Source organism: Metopolophium dirhodum, chromosome 2 (assembly GCF_019925205.1).
Source record: "Metopolophium dirhodum isolate CAU chromosome 2, ASM1992520v1, whole genome shotgun sequence".
In the NCBI taxonomy this organism is placed as follows: domain Eukaryota; kingdom Metazoa; phylum Arthropoda; class Insecta; order Hemiptera; family Aphididae; genus Metopolophium; species Metopolophium dirhodum.
Window position 1 is genome coordinate 37797621 of NC_083561.1, and position 17318 is coordinate 37814938.

The window sequence follows — 17318 nt, forward strand, 5'->3', positions numbered from 1 at the left end:
TAAATATAATTATAAAATTTCATCAGTTGAGTGAGTCGGTGCACAATACTGTAAGCGAATAATGGGCACGGCATAGTGCATACAAAATATTACGTCTTCATCAATGTAGAAGTTTTGATAATATGTATATGTAGGTATTATGTATACTATCTAAGGTATTATTAGTATTAGATGATAATATGTTAATCATTAAAACATATTATAGGTAAAGATTAAGGATATTTAATTTAATGTTTTAATAACTATTCGTAAGAAGTCAAAAAAAAGTTGTTTTTTTATAAATAGGTTTTGATTGAAAATAAAATATAATTGACCTTTTGTGGAGAAAAATGGTGTCACTATTATATACGAGATAAGCGTAGGCATTTAGACAGTGCACTGAGTGTACGTGATTCGTTAGAAATAATCTTATTTCACTCTTCGTCCTATTCAGACAATATTATTCATCAATACAACAATAATATAATATTGTACTCACGTTCTCCAGTCGACTCCATTCTGGATGCGGTGTTAACGGTATCCCCAAAAAGACAGTAGTGCGGCATTTTTTGGCCAACAACGCCGGCGCACACAGGCCCTAAAAAATGTGCCGAAAGAAATTGAAATCATAAAATCAATAAGTAGGTACCTACTATTAAAATTTAAAATACATACGTTTTCTTAAAAATTAATTCAAAAGGGGAAATCGTTGTTATAATTAATACTGATGGTAATACAAAATAATGAATCGTTGCTAAAATATAACTGTTTTTAAACCATATAGTACAGTGCAATTTAACGACTGTTATAATATTATATTATTATTATAAACTCGAGTACTTATAGAGTTTTTTCCAAAATATTATGGTATTTATTTTAGCACATATTTCATGTTAATTGTTGTACAGTTTAATTTCTTGGAACTTATTTTGTTGATTTAATCAATGGAGCAGTAAACTTAATAAAATCATAATAGTAAAATGATTGTACAACCCGTAATTTAGTCGATTAATTAATAAAAAAAAACAAAATGAATCATCCAAACATACATAAATACACAGTATAATAATAACTAACATGACCTGACTTTTTGTATGGTTATTTTTGAGATGAAACAATGAATGGTTTTAAATATGAATAATCAGTGAGCGTACAAACTATCGTAGTCCATACCTGTATGAATTCCGATTCGAACTTTGAGTTGAGCATCGGGCTTATGTTGGATCGTGAACATTTGGACGGCGTCTAGAATAGCTAAAGACATGAGTGCGATTTCTTTGGCGTGGTTGTCGCCGTTTCTCTCTGGCAATCCAGAAACAACCATATAAGCGTCCCCGATTGTTTCCACCTAACAATCAAATCTCCTATAGTGGTTATTTATTATGGACCGGTGCGGCGTGCGCTATTTACATATTATTATTATTATTATTATTATTGCAGTACACGAAATCGCGTGGCAGGCTCAGCATTCTGCGCTTATAGTGTTGTCCGTGGAGGTAATATTTTTTTACGCGGAGACAAAACAATATTATTATGAAGTGGTTCAGCTAATGCACCGATATTGTAGTATCGCCGCGGTCGAAAAGTCGGTACGTACCTACGTCACGTACTAACGGGCTACTGTACTAAATTCCACTGTACGAAAAGCGTTTGGAATAATAATAAAACAATTTTGATTATATTCACACGTATTAAGTGATTTGAATGAGATAGATGTATACCTAGATAGGTAATAAAATACTATAAATGAACACGGAACACTTGTGGTCAATATTTATATTTGTATCATGTTCTGACCGCGACATTAATAAATTGTAGTAGATTATATTATTGAAATATTACTATGTATTTTCTCGCGCATTACCTTATACACGTCGTAGAACCCAATGATCCGGTCGAACGTGCTGTACAAATCGTTTAAAAGGTTTACCACCTGAAAGCCGAAATAATAAAACACAAGAGATGGTTGATATAACCTGTTGCAGTAGGAGACATTTGTTTCAATAGTACAACACCAATTAAGTACCTGCATCGGAGAACTCTGTGCACAAAGGACGGTGAAGCCAACGATATCGCTAAAGTACACGGTGACGTTTTCAAATTGTTCGGGCTTGACCATTTCGCCGGCCATCAGTTGTTGAGCAACTGGTCTGGAAAAACAAAAATATTCAAAGAGTTATACGATCAAAAGTACTCGAGAACAATATTGCGTGTGACAATACAATATTATAATTTTCAAACAATCAATTATCAATGCTATATTAGTATATTATAGTAATTTATATTTTATATGACCTGGGTAATACTTGAAATAACAACTCTTCCGATCGGCGTTTTTCTTGGCTCAACTGGTCGGTTTTCTCTTCGACCAGGGCTTCCAAGTTATTCGCGTACTGTTCCATTCTCAGCACCAAGTCATCCATTAAATTTTCGCAATATCCCCTGTAATTAAATTGTTTCATTGAGAAATGTGCACTATTATATAACTATTATATTGTATAATACTCGGACGTTAAACTAAATATTACACAATATTATAGGCATATAATATCAAGCGCGTGTTTGTTGATGAATAAATATTTTTTTTTTAAACCAAGTAGGTAGTTAATTATGACTTTAAATATAAGATTATTAGAATTCATAACTTGTGGTATCCTGTGTCTTTTTGTTAAGATTAATGTAGTTTTACTTTTTACTGCAATGTTTTAAATATCATGTCAACATGGCTATCTCAAGAAATGTTGTTCCAACATTTTCCGTAGCTCACACGGTGCTTTCTTGATAACTTAAAATAACATATTATATATATACATATATATTTACTTATTTTTTCATTATTGATATATTCTGATCTATACAATAATTATTGATCTAAGACTCGGAAGACGGTAAATATTGAATTCGATAGCTTTCCTCTTTTTCCACGTTCAACTTTAACCTATATATACTTCTTCGCCCACTTGTAGGTCACAATATTTTTACTGTGGAGACGGGTTTTTATATATAATATATATATAGGTGACTCTCGCTGTTTGTCTCTTTCCTATAGTTTCCGGTCTCATAACACGCACAGATAAGTTCGTGGTTTTCTCCTTTTCAACATCGTTTTGACGGATTGTTTTTAACGTTCTCTTACCGGTCTAGTAAATAACTGTCTGGCTTTATGTTTATTAATTTGCTAGGAATTCGTGGCGCTCGCGTAGATAATGTGTTCGTAAAATTTCCGACATTTACATTGGGCAGAGTCGTGGTTCTGCAAATAAATACCTGCAGCAGTTAGTACAAGGCACATAAATGTTTGTTTCCTGTGAACAGGAAACCACAATATTACGAATCCTTAACGAATATACAGACCACAGACGTAGTCGAGTATCATATTATACAACCTACCTGTGCCAACTCGAATAGGTACAAATTAAATAGGTAAGTATGTATAGCGAACAATTAATAACAGACGTTCGTCACTTACGTAGAATTTATACGTTTTAAAGGGAGATAATATATTATTACTGTTACCTCGTGATCTGTCGGACGATACTTCGCATGATGTCGAAGCCGGGTCTCTCTTCGGGAACGTCATTCCAACATCTCTGTATAAGTTCGGACAATGGTTCCGGGCAATCGTGTCCGGATATGTCGGGACGGAAATATGGTTCTTCGCGCAACCCGACTCTTTCCAAAATTTCTACCGTCATATTTGTAACGAATAATATTAATCGAATGATATTAATAATCACGAAAACAATATTCTTTAAAAACGACAGCAATTTATAATAACTCGCTCATAGTATTGTATTATTATTCGCATTACCTACATCGTATTTGATGTTCGATAACAGTTTAATTCAACGGCTTAAAAAATTTAGATGGTAATGGTCGAATAGTATAATATGCAGTGAATTCCACTTAATGCGATAACCGGGTTATAGAATTAATCTTAATCAAATCAACAAAAAAAAACTTTTACTCATAAGTCATAAACAATCAATAATAACAATCATTAACAATTATTAACAATCATATGTTTGTCATATTAAATTAATCTTGTAATGGTGTGTGAACAACCATTTCAAGAATCACTGTGTAATGGATAATTTAATCACTTTTATAGCTTTTTTGACTTTAAAATTTGAAATCGGTGCTGATTGTCATCATAATATAACACAGTTGTATCATAAGCTTTCGGTTGTTCCATATATAATGAGACTGCAGATACCATAATTTAATTTCACCACGAAATAAAAATCTCTAATATGTATGCGTTTTTATTTTTAAGGTACCTAATAGCAAAAATAAATTATGCGATAATCAAGCGCAATCAATTATTGTTAGTTTCTTTCCATTTATTATTATATGTTGTATGGAATACATTGGTAAATAAAATCAAAATTACCTACCATAAACAATGTGATCACAATGTCAAGCGGAACTCACTAGCTGTAGTTCGTCATATTGATATTGATTATTGGTATATGATATTTCAATATGTACATAAATATTTTTGAGTCCCCGGCCCCGTTTTTTCATCGTAAATAATTTACCTCACGACAATTTATTCATCGCAAAATATAATAGATCCCTAGTTCATTGTAATAACAGTTTAACGAGATAATATTTATAGCAGTGTAGGGTAGTATACCTAATTCAGTATTTTAATATTAATAGGTATACAATGTATAATTAATGAAATATTAAAACAAAAATAATACAAATTAAACGCGTAAACCATTGTAATCAATGTATACATTAAAAGAAAAATAAATAACAACACAAAATTAAGCCAAATTACTTACATAGTTACATCATATAAAAAATTTAAATGATAAAAAAAAATTAAGACTATCAACTTACAATAGTTTATTATTACGTCATATCTATATTTTATTACTTAAAAACTTAGTAGCTTGCAATATTTGAAATTCTTTGCAATGTCAATAATGTCTGAATTATACCTTCATCACGTCATCACATTACAAAAAAAGGTTTCAGATAATATACTATAGAAAGTCATACGAACAACGAAAAATAGCGATTAGGGTTCACATGTGTCAGTTAAAATTTTCATTGTGACTGATTCATTTCTACTGACGATGCTTTTCATTGAACAAATTGTTCATCGTGTGAACTCAGATACGATAATATATATTGTGATCTGCGATTTACGATCAATCATTTTACGATAAATTGGTCTCTGCGATCAATTGTCATTCGGTAAAATACTAAAATGATTGCGATTGATTGTCGTGCGGTGAATTATTTACGATGAATTTACGTATACCTACTTATATTTATATATTATTAGCTATAAATCAGTCATCAGGTAGAAGGCTGAGGTATAAGAAAAATATGAGAATTTTTTAAGAACTATTCAATCACGTGGTATGGCCATTGGTCATCTTACTGATTAAACATAAATATTTTATAAAAATTATAACTTCAATTTAAATTTAAATTTAAATTTTTCAAACACAAAAAGTACATGAATATAGGTAATAAATTGTACTTCAACTAACATAAACTAACAGACATTATGTCTTACTCAATTAAAAAAGAATAAAAAATTGTAGAGGTTTTCAATCGTCAGTCTATTAGTATTTTTTAAATATACGTAAGCATGTCGCAAGTATTATATGTTTTTAAAGCTTACCTTGTGTTGTTAAGTCGTTTTTGACAAACTCGTAAGGTCCACCACGTACAACTATTTCTTCCAAGACAATAGCAAAACTGTAAACATCTCCTTTTTGGGTAGCTGGTATTAAGTTACTAGTTTGTTCGGAAAGAAGTTCTGGAGCTACCCACAATAATTCTTACAGAAATAAAATAATGAGTATAATTAATTAATACAATTTAAATGTTTACTTTTAATTCGTTGAGTTATAAAAATAACAATGTGATGCCTTAATAATAACAGTTATATAGATCATATTGGTAATTCAATTTTATCTTACCTATATTATAGGTAGGTAATTTAATTTTATAATTATAGAAATTGATTTTAAATGCTTTCAGTCTTTCAAATAGAACTATATACAATAATTACTGTCAAACACTGACAAAATTAAAATTATATTATCGACAACTTTTTGGTTTAACATGGTTTTTGATGGATATGATATAAAATAAATTAAATAAATGAAAATGTTAACTTATCATTTAATAAAGTTAATAATACTTAATTAAATTGTACGTTTAAAATTCATCTTAAATATTTAAATATTTAACTTTTATTTGAAGTTCTAAGTAATAATATTTTAGTGCAGATATAATCACTGCGCTAGTTCAAAATGTATAAAAATGTCGACTAATTATTTTTTTATACATTTTAATGGCCACAAGATTTTTATCTTTATCTTTTGAAACTTTTTTTTGATTAAGAAACAATATTATTGTAATATAATCAAAGCTCTTATTTTTTTTTTAACTTTGTTTAGTTAAAAATTAAAAATATTATATTATCACGACATTCCACGATATTATTTTAGATAAATTATATTTTATTAGGTCTAATAAATTTTTTTTTAAATAATTAATTTAAAATTTAAATGACACTGTTTAAAGGAAACATGTTCATTGTATGACATAATCCTTTATTCCCAGACCTTTTTTTCATTTTAAATTCCTCACTCCAGCTTACTGTGGTAGTAAACACTATCGTGTATAACTTCTGAAGGTGTAGTGAGCGTCCGTAACCCAAAGTTGGACAACTTAAGTACGAACCGTCCATCGATTAAGCAATTGCTGGATCGTAGTTTTCCATGTACACCAACTTCACAACTGTGTAAAAATGCCATACCCTGTAACAGCCATGATCAAGAAAATTATCAGTGCGAGGCAATAATTTATTAAAATCATATCGAGTCAATATATTATTGGAAATAATGTTTGATGCCCTTCGTGATGTAATAGGTACCTTGACAATGTCGTGTATCAGTGACATTCTAAAGTTCCAATCCAACCTTAGAGCGTCGTTTTCCAGGACATCTTTTAAACTCCCTTTCGGGCAATATTCGGTAAGTATAAGCACTGTAGGACAATGAATACACGCGCCAATGAAACGTACTGTATTTTCATGTGTTACGTCGCGTACCTATTTCAAAATTTAACCAAATTAAATTTTATCTAATAAATATGTTTTAAGATCTAATCCATAATCCTAAAAACCAGCCATAAAATTTCAATTAGAGGATATGAGAGTAATTAAAAGCACAAACTGTTGTACAATTGAATTTAAAATCAAACCAAATCAAACAAAATAATCATTTTATTAGTACATTACACAATTGTATACTTGTACTAAAAACCCAAATGTAACACTCTATTATAGAGGCCATGCAATTACCAATGCAGTAGAGGCCTTGTATTTATAATAATAATAAAAAAAGTCATTACATTAATTGTTGTAATATGTATTTAGTTAATACGGAGTTAAAGTAGGTAACAAATAATATTTGTACGAGTAACGTAACATTAACGTAATATAGGTATTTCTATAATATTGTATTCAAATTGTTAGAATATTTTTTATTACTTTTATTGTTAAATTATAAACTTTATTTACAGTCTGTGGACACTATACCTATAGGTATTGATTTATATTTTACTTTCATATACCATTCTTGATAATAGTTTTAATTGGTAAGTACATCTGTTGATCAAAATTTATTTTAAAATAAATTACATTAATGAAACACTTCTACAAATTAAATACAGATTTTAGTTAACAGACTCATTCAATGCACGTTTTAAGGGATGCTCTTGAGGGCAATTAAAATTATTTGACGGTAGTGTATATGTAAATTATAATTAATTTACTTACTTGTTTGATTTCCCATAAAAGTTTTTTGTTCAAGTCGACTTTTTTCTTAACGACTTTCTTTATCGCCACCCTAGATCCCTGCAATAACAAGAATATAAAATATTAAGAGAAATAATTTCGAAAATTGGTTTTTGTTTACCTTGTAAATACCGACTGTGGTGTATACTTGTGCTGGTGGCAACGACGAGTTTGAAGTGTCAGACCTTCGCCGACAGATTAATTTCTCCTGCAACGCCGGTTCGAATATCTATACGAAAATAATTGGAAAGGTTAACACGTTACACGACTAGGCTTTTAAAATAATAAGAAAAACACCGCAGTGGTCTTATAAACGGACAGCTTTTCGTAATAATGCTGATTAGAATGTTTTATTATTTTTTTCCATCAGCGACAAACGACCATCACGTGTAATACGTATCGACACGAAGGTTTTAAAATCACACTAAATCCTACATAATATATTAGACACATACATTTTATAAAATAATACGTATATGTTAGCTCAGCTTCTATGACAGGAAATCACCAAATAGTACACCACAACGAACCTAACACCTGGTCAGGGTCGGATTATGAGTTTAGACACCCCTTTATTTTCCGATTATATCAATCATAATTTGTCTTGGCAGGCACGTAGCTAGGATTACACAATTAGGGTGACCTAATTATCGAAAACATTTTTCTCAATGGCCAACATTTACTCCCCCCTCCCCACTATAGGTATTGGTAAAGGAGAAAATAATACGGAAATAGACACGATAAAAGTCGTTTTTCAATATCATAATATGTTAAATTAAAAGTAAATAATTTAACAATGACAAGTAATATAATAATATTATACGAAGCACGCACACGCTTTCGCAGTCGTAGTACAATAGATAATTGTAGGTACTCTATACTTATAATATATTATAATATTATCATACATTTATTATTTATTTTAGATTCTGAGCGAAGCGATGAATGTATTGATTTTACAATGATGTGTGTTTTTTTTTTTTATTTTTTTTTTATTTTTGTGTCTGTCATCACTTTTTAGGACAGTAAAAGTGCTTGGATTTTCTTCAATAGTAACTTTTCTGATAGGAAAGTGAATCTAGTTGGTACTTTGGGGGGTCAAAAGTAAAAAATTCCCAGTAGTTTTCACAAGCGACGTGAAAAACAAAAGAAAAATTAAGGAAAAACGGGAATTTTTACGCAAAATCTGTTTTCGAGAAAATCGATTTTGGTTTTTTGGTGTAACTCTAAAACAAATGACCGTAGAGACATGACATTTTGACTGAATGTTTATATTAGCATTTTCTATACACCATAAGATTTACAAAATATTTTGACTCTTTTTGAGCTGTTTACGGCCATTGTCAGCTTTCAATTTTTTTAGTTTTCTTTTCTATAAATATCAATAAAATTTTATCTGTTGAGTAAAAAAGCTTGAAAATTTAATAGAAGGCTCCTAGGTTATTGTTTCAAAGGCAGATGAAAAAAATTAAAAATCCTTAGTCACAGTTTTTATTTATAAGCATTTAAAGTTCAAATTTTGACAAAATACGGAAAAATCACGAAAAATAGCAAATTATTTTGAGTTGAGAATTCATAAAAATTTTTCTTTTTAAATCTAAGATTTGAAAATGTAATATAAGATTACTCATAAGTTTGTCTACCTTTATCAAAAAAAAAATGTCTAGAAGAAACTTAAATTAAATTTTTATAAGCGTGTGAAATTTATATTTTTACAACATTTGATATTTACTCGATTTCTCATGTAACAATTTTCTTATTTTATTGTAATTAAAAAACGAATGACTGTAGATACTTGAAAATTTCACTGAATGTTTATATTAGCATTCTATACACCATAAAATGTTGAAAATATTTTGACTCTTTTTGAGCTGTTTACGGACATGGTCAGTTTTCAATTTTTTTAGTTTTTTTTCTATAAATATCAATAAATTTTTATTTGTTGGGTAAAAAAGCGTAAAAATTTAATATAAGGCTCCTGATATATCGTTCTAATAGCAGTTGAAAAATATTAAAAATACATATGCACAATTTTTTTTTATAAGCATTTAAAGTTCAAATTTCACAATAATATCATCAAATATACTTGGTAAAATCATAGGCTGACTGACCGTTTTCGCTCAGAATCGTTTTTCTTATACAATGATATTATATCATTGAATTCAAATTTAACACCATCCATTACAGTGACCCACTTGTAACCTACTGTACAGCAGAGCGACATCCACTTATCCATCACCTTTGTTATAATTGATTATAGTAGGCAATCGGTGTTAAGTATTTATAATCAATACGCTACCACGTATAGATATTATTATGCATACTATAATACGCATAATAATTACCGTGGTACCCACACCAAGTAATGATGCTGTGATGGGACATACCAAATTACTGATATAGGAATTCAGATCGCGGGTTCATGCGACTTTATAATAATTGATATAGTGATTGTGATAAATTGTGATTGTGTCCTACGTTAACACGACAAATACGACAAGTATCTATGAACGATTTCTATTCTGAGTTCTGACAATTTGACCATTGCGAACCGCAAATCGAATTGTGTCTGGTGCGATAAATATCACAAGCTGTTAAATTCATAATACATTTTCTAATCGTCGTGAGAACACGTTGTCAAAGATAATAATTATGTAATAGTAAAAAATATCATAATAGAAATTTTAAAATAGGTTTCAACTTTTTTCACTCAATTATTTGAGCCTTGGGTATTTGGATAATATAATGGGCTGGCCTGTACAAAATTTGGGTGGCCAGTCCACCCCTTAGCCACGTGTCTGTCTTGGAATTAAATATTTTGCATTGTATTATCATATCCGTAGGTATAATTTTAAATTGTTAATATTTTTTTTTGGATAGGTACAACATGAAAAGACTGGGGGCTTTCATTTAATATGGTGCTCTGTTAATTGTTATATAGCCCCCTTTAGCTCGGTGTTGATCCGGGCTTGTACCTGATAATTTTTTTGCCGAGTGAAAAAAAATGTATTTTTTAAATTATTATTTTTATAGTGAATTAAACGAGGTTTTTATTCGATTTTTTTAGATCCTGAGCGGAGTGAGGAATGTAATGGTTTTACAATGATGTTTATTTCTTTTTCTTTTTATTCCGTAAACACTTTTTCTCCCTCTAAACTTGCTCAAAAGTATCAAGTATAGCATCTTTTCTGAAATGTTCTTGAGCTGGTACTTTAAAGACGTCATTTTTCGATTTTCGAAACGCTACTCGAAATAAAAGCGGTTAAAGGAGAAAAAACGTACGATTTCATGATTTTATAATATTAAATAATTACGGACGACGTTTTCTATCAGAAATATTGCTTCAAATGAAAAATGACAAGTGATATTTTTTGTTGTATTTTGGATTTTGTTCCTTACGGTTCAAAGTTCGGAAAATTTTAGCTATTTTTGAGCTATTTATAGACATTTTAATTTTGTGAGTTTTTTGTTGTTGTAATTCGGTTAAAAACATTCGTAAAAACTTGAAATTTGGGTTGTTTACTTATATTAGCCTTACTTAGACATGGTAACATTTTCAAAACATTTGAGCGACTTATGAGCTTTTTCTTTTATTTTATATATTTTTTCATTTTTATGATATTTCCTAATTAAAATTATATAAATTACCTATTTATATAAATCGTTCTTAAGCTGTTCTTAAAACGTTTTGTCTATCTCCATAAGAAACGAATAAAATTAAATAAAAAAGATTCCCTCGTCCGCTCAGAATCGTTTTTTATCGAATGCAATCATTGCATTCAAATCGAATACAGTAAAATTACACTATCCTGTCCGAGGCCCAAAGGGACGATGGACAAACATCCACCACCAAAATGCGCTGACCTACTTTTTTTTTAGTTTTTTTTTTCTATAAATATCAATAAAATTGTATTTGTTGGGTAAAAAAGCGTGAAAATTTTATATAAGGCTCTTGATATATCGGTCTAATAGCAGTTGAAAAATAATAAAAATACACAGGCACAATTTTTTTTTATAAGCATTTAAAGTTAAAATTTTGACAAAATTTATCAAATTTATAATTTAATAATTATTTTGTAGTTAAAAATTTATAAAATGTTCAACTTTTATAGCTGAGGATTGAAAATTGAAAACAAGGCTCCACGTAAATAGGTTATTTATAAATTACTTTGTTCACAATAATATCATCAAATATACAAGGTAATACCATAGGCTGACTGACCGTTTTTATAATTATTTTACTTTCTTTGTCAAATATGTAAAATTAAATTTTGATGGCCTACGATAACTTCCCAAATTCCTAACGCGGCCCTTTAAAAATATTAACTGTTGACCGCTGTTCTGTGAAGTGTGATTTAGTTTGAAGTTGATCAATAATTATAATTAATTATAACAATCTATCCGCTGAGAGAATATTCTTGGATACCCATATATTCTATATGTTTTCTTATATTATGGTTTACATAAAATAATTGGGTTATTCGCGGAATAAAATATTTGTATTAAGTTAGAGATTTGATCAATTAGGTACTTAAACAACATTAACATAGTAATAGAATTTACCTTGAAAATTTACAATTTTCAAGAATTTAGATACTTGTTATATTATGTAGAATGCTAGGAAAAGTAAAGTAGATAGTCTACAATTTTATACTAACATTAATATAAATTTAAGTTATCTAAGTAAGTTCAAAATAAAAATTAATTAAATAAAATAAATAATTAGTTTTTGATGTTGATAAAAAGATCAATGTGATCTATTATGATAGAATCATAAGTCCAAGAATGTGAATTTAAAGCACATTTTTCTATCTTTGTTTTTAATTTTCACTGACGTGTTTAAGATTTACAAAATACAATATAAAAATTATTTAACTCAGAAAAAATAACTTATATTACAAATTATTGATATTTTCTTAAAAACAGCGGTGGATGGATGGTGCAAAAAACAATAAATATTTAAAAAATATAAAAACTATTTAAAACACATTTACATAATGCACGAACATATTTTATTGCATTTAATTCCTTCTAAGAAATAACAAAATGACAGAAGAGAATGTAATAATTACACAAACAATATTGATGATAACCATATTAAATTAAAATAATAAAATGTATAAACTAATCAACAAGAAATTAAAATAACTTTAACCCGGGTTCGGAAAAGAAAACAGTTTTTTTTTTGTTTTAAACAAACAAATATTCCATTTTTCGTTGTTGTTTAAAGACGCTTAAAACAAGAGAAAAATATTTGTTTTAATCATTCAATAGGTACCAACTAAAAAAGTCAATACAACAAACTCGATAATATGATTTACTTAAAAATATATCCTGTATAATCTAATTCAATTATTAAATCATTTATTTGGTTATGTTTTAAAATTAATCAAACAGAAATATTTTACGTACAAAGTTAAATTAGATATGCAATTTGTTTTGCTATTATCACTATACCAATAGTGATCGTTTTTAACATTTAAAAAATATATATAAGTAATTGAGTGTTTTCCGTTAACCATTTAAATTATTAATAATAGAATAAAAATAAATCTGAGTTATAATATTTAAGTATCTACTATCATCATCAAAAAATTTAAGTAACTAGTTGTTATTACTGAAAAAATATAGAATTTAAATAATATGTTATTATTTTTAAATTTGTACCTAGGCATAGGTAGTTTTTAAACATTATTAAATATAATCTAATGGAACATGATTTATCCATTTTGTTTGTGTTTATCACATTTATATATATATATATATATTATTTTTAAACATTGAACAGTCTTATAGGTATGTTATTTTTTTAAACACAATTTCGATTATTGACCCGACTGACTCTGCCGGAATAGGAATAACGTAAGTGATAACATTAAAGTTTTGACTTTTTACATAAATTATTGGTACCTTTTTAGGTCTATTCTTGTTAGTTCATAATGCAGATTTGTTGATTTTCGCGTTATAAATCAACAATACCTAGCGTACACACCTAATATTATTATGTTTAACATATTTTGGCGCCACAAAGTCCTAGCCCCGGTAATTCGTAATATTGGAATAGATTTCAAAGTACACTTGCACGAGACACCAACTTACACCTAAATAATAATAACTTTGGTGTGATATATATTTTTTCAGATGAGATCGCCGAGATTTTAATATAACGTATTATTATGTGGAATCTAAGTGATAGATATGTACCTACCTCAATTATTACAACAGATAACGATAAAAATAATTATCCAAACATGTTTTTAAAAATATGTACACGAAGTGCATTACCTCAGTCGGTTTCTGTAGAGCCAAGCGAGATGAATACGGTTTGCTGACTTCAATCAATACTTCTTCTGGTCGTACTCTCCAACTCATATTGTTTAAATCCGCTGCGAGTTTAAGCTGTCTGTTAGGTCAACGGAAAAAACATTATTTTACCGACCAATTTCTAATGTTTATTTTGATTCACTTGGCTTGCGCATTATATCATTGTAATATTCTTAAGTGTGTACCTGTTAACGATGAAAGCCAATACGGTGACGAATGAAATGAACACGGTGAAAGCAATCAATGCATACAACATTATATAGTAAATATCTGTGTGTAAAAATCAATATTAAATTAGACAATTTATAAATTAAAACAGGAGATTAATATTAATATAATGTGCTTATAATAATTGAGTGTATTAGGTGGTTAGTAGTTAGATAATCATTATACATTTTACGCATTTAAATCGGAAAAAAAAATAAAACACTAATTTTTGACTTTTGTAGGTACACCTTGACAAGAAATTTAGGCGTTTAGGAATTGTAAATAGGAGAGACTTAAGAGTTAAAATCTTCTAAACATATTATGAGGATAAAAAACATTTTTTTTTTTCGAAAAGTTAAGTTAATACAGTTTGAAATATAGTTTAATATAGGTTTCTTAATACAAATAAAATCGATGGTGGCTGCATATTTCGATAAATATTATTGGAAATACATCCAAAAGGCTTGAATAATTAATAATATGGTACCGTAGCTATTTTAAATATTTAATCCACGGTTGATATCACCTAATTCAAAACCTAAAACGACACAAAACTGAAGCCAAAAATATCCAGTAAAGTTTTACTGTTGAAACGTATATGTGATTTTACAGTTTATTACTTCAAAATAATGTTCTTTATTATAATACTCTACCTTTATTAGTTATTAGTTATTACATAAGTAAAAACAAAGAATAGTTAAGAAATAAGAATTTTAATTTTAAATTTTTTTATTATTAAAACATTTTTTTGCCATTTGTAACAAAAACCGAAAAATAAACTCAATGGATAAATTAAAATAAATTATTATATTAAATAAATACATTTTTAAAATATAGTATACAATAGACTAGCTTAACAATAAACTATTTGAATTTGTAAAATTTATAAAATGTCATTGTATAAATATGTATAATACGCTATATAATATACCTAAAATGTAATTATTGAACTTCTAATTTATTTGTGTAAATTAACACATTGGCTGTGAGTTAGTACAAGAAGGGCCAATGTCAAAAAGGACAATTGTTGGGAAATTTTATATTCAAATATTCAAATTTTTAAAAAAAATTATAATAGTTATGGGTTATACGTTAAGTATCTAGTTTTGGGATTTTTATGACTAAATTTGTTATCCATGCTTGATTTAAAGAAACATTTGTATTTTTCCAAACAAGAAAACGTGTTCATTTTATTTTGACAATAGCCTTCTTGAAAGATAATGATATATAAATATTATAGTTTATTAATATCTGACATTGGCAAAAATTAAAATATAAAATAAACACCTTTTTTTATAAAACTACTTAATTTTTTTATTATAATCTAATAATAATTATCAAATTGCACATAATTTTCATAACTTTTATTGATTACTTAATGTAAAAATGACCAATGTACTTACTAAGTTGGCATTCTGCTTCAGAGATATTGTATTAATTATTTTTAATTTATTATTTATTATTATTTTTTTTTAACATATACAATTCATATTTAGCTATGGTTTTAACATAAGGTGATCCAAAACTAATGACATTGCAGATCAAATAACCTTTAAATTTTTTTAAATGTGACATTGGCCGTTTTTGCCACAGACAGTATTATGTGAATATAATCTTAATACAAGGGGTATATTTTAATGATTATTATATGTGAACATTATAATATGAGCCATCATAAATTGAGTTATTTAAAGTAGAACTTTTACTTCATTGAAAAATAATAAACATTTTCATTGTAACACACCCCAAATTAAATTTAAATTCAATTTCCAAAAAAAAAAAAAAAATACCGGAAAATAAACACATCGTTATAGAACCGGAAAATATTTTTTTAGTTTTGTTTTTACAATGGCTTTTTATAGTATTTTATATTTTAGGTGTTATTTGAATGATTATGATTTATTGTACGCATTACAATAAACGGTTATAGACGAACAATATTAATGTATCTTATAAAGCTGTCTGCGGGACCTATTCAAAACGAAATAAATCCATTGTAATGCCTCACATGTTTTAATCGAGTTTCTAATTAAAACCAGAAAATATTCTATATTTACGTGAATTATTATGGACCATTTACAACTTTTTTATAATTTGATCCGTAGACAGTATTTAAGTAACTGTTTCGGTAAACTATCTATTAGGTACTATAAAACGATTAGCACGATGCCACGATCACGTCTTATAGGTACATATTTTTATGGTCGTATAAAATCGTTGGACGTTAACTGTAATTGTTTGTAGTTTGTGTTAGGCGCTGTTAACATTGAGTTTATATTATAGGTCTTATAATTTAATTTACAAACCATCATTTTAATTACGTTTTAGATATTCCCGAGATTTTAATCAAATCAGTGTGACTTTTTGGCACGATTGTCAGAAATACAAGTGCAATTGGAACAATTTTTTTAAGGGGTTTTTAAAAATAAATATTATTATTTTTTGTTTTTATATACTATTATTATTACTATTTACCTATATAATTATTATAATTTATAATACATTGATATTATATTATTATTTGTGATTTTATATAGTTAAGATTAAAGAGTTATTTTTATGCGGATGCTGGACTTATTATAGTGTCGAATATATTAGGAATACCTAATACCTAAAGTATATCTTTTATTCACTTACTCGCGATTTATAATTCAAATTAAAAAGTAATATTTAGTACATTATCGTTATTAATCAACGTGGTCCCGTAGCCCCGCATTTAAGACCTCAGTGACCTAAATATTCACTACTTAAATAATATGAAGCGTATTTGTTAGAAAGCTCGTAAATATAATTACTATAACGAAAATATTGAAATACACCACTGGCTCGCTCAAGTCCCGGATTGCTATATTTTATCATTAAAATAATCCCTGTCCAGCATTTTTTTTTATCCCGGAGAAATCGCCTCCACAAAAGATTCAAAAGTTTGTTGAATGAATCGATATTAATAAGTATTTGAATCTCTTGAACCGTA

The 17318-nt window shown here is 28.0% G+C and overlaps 1 protein-coding gene across 2 annotated transcripts in view; it reads right to left on the bottom strand.

Moving 5' to 3' along the window:
* The window catches only part of LOC132939833 (atrial natriuretic peptide receptor 1), a 72916-nt gene that overhangs the window by 1727 nt on the left and 53871 nt on the right, over positions 1-17318 (bottom strand). The window contains exons 10-23 of one of the 2 annotated variants that reach the window (XM_061007227.1): positions 14323-14407; positions 14099-14216; positions 7935-8042; positions 7796-7873; positions 6890-7066; positions 6614-6773; positions 5627-5785; positions 3496-3664; positions 3116-3232; positions 2275-2421; positions 2006-2129; positions 1844-1912; positions 1153-1327; positions 479-577 (exon numbers count right to left, since the gene is read on the bottom strand). In XM_061007227.1, coding sequence (XP_060863210.1) covers positions 479-577; positions 1153-1327; positions 1844-1912; positions 2006-2129; positions 2275-2421; positions 3116-3232; positions 3496-3664; positions 5627-5785; positions 6614-6773; positions 6890-7066; positions 7796-7873; positions 7935-8042; positions 14099-14216; positions 14323-14407 — 1785 coding nt within the window. The remainder of the gene's footprint in view (positions 1-478; positions 578-1152; positions 1328-1843; positions 1913-2005; positions 2130-2274; positions 2422-3115; positions 3233-3495; positions 3665-5626; positions 5786-6613; positions 6774-6889; positions 7067-7795; positions 7874-7934; positions 8043-14098; positions 14217-14322; positions 14408-17318) is intronic. The other variant, XM_061007228.1, reaches the window with a different exon arrangement.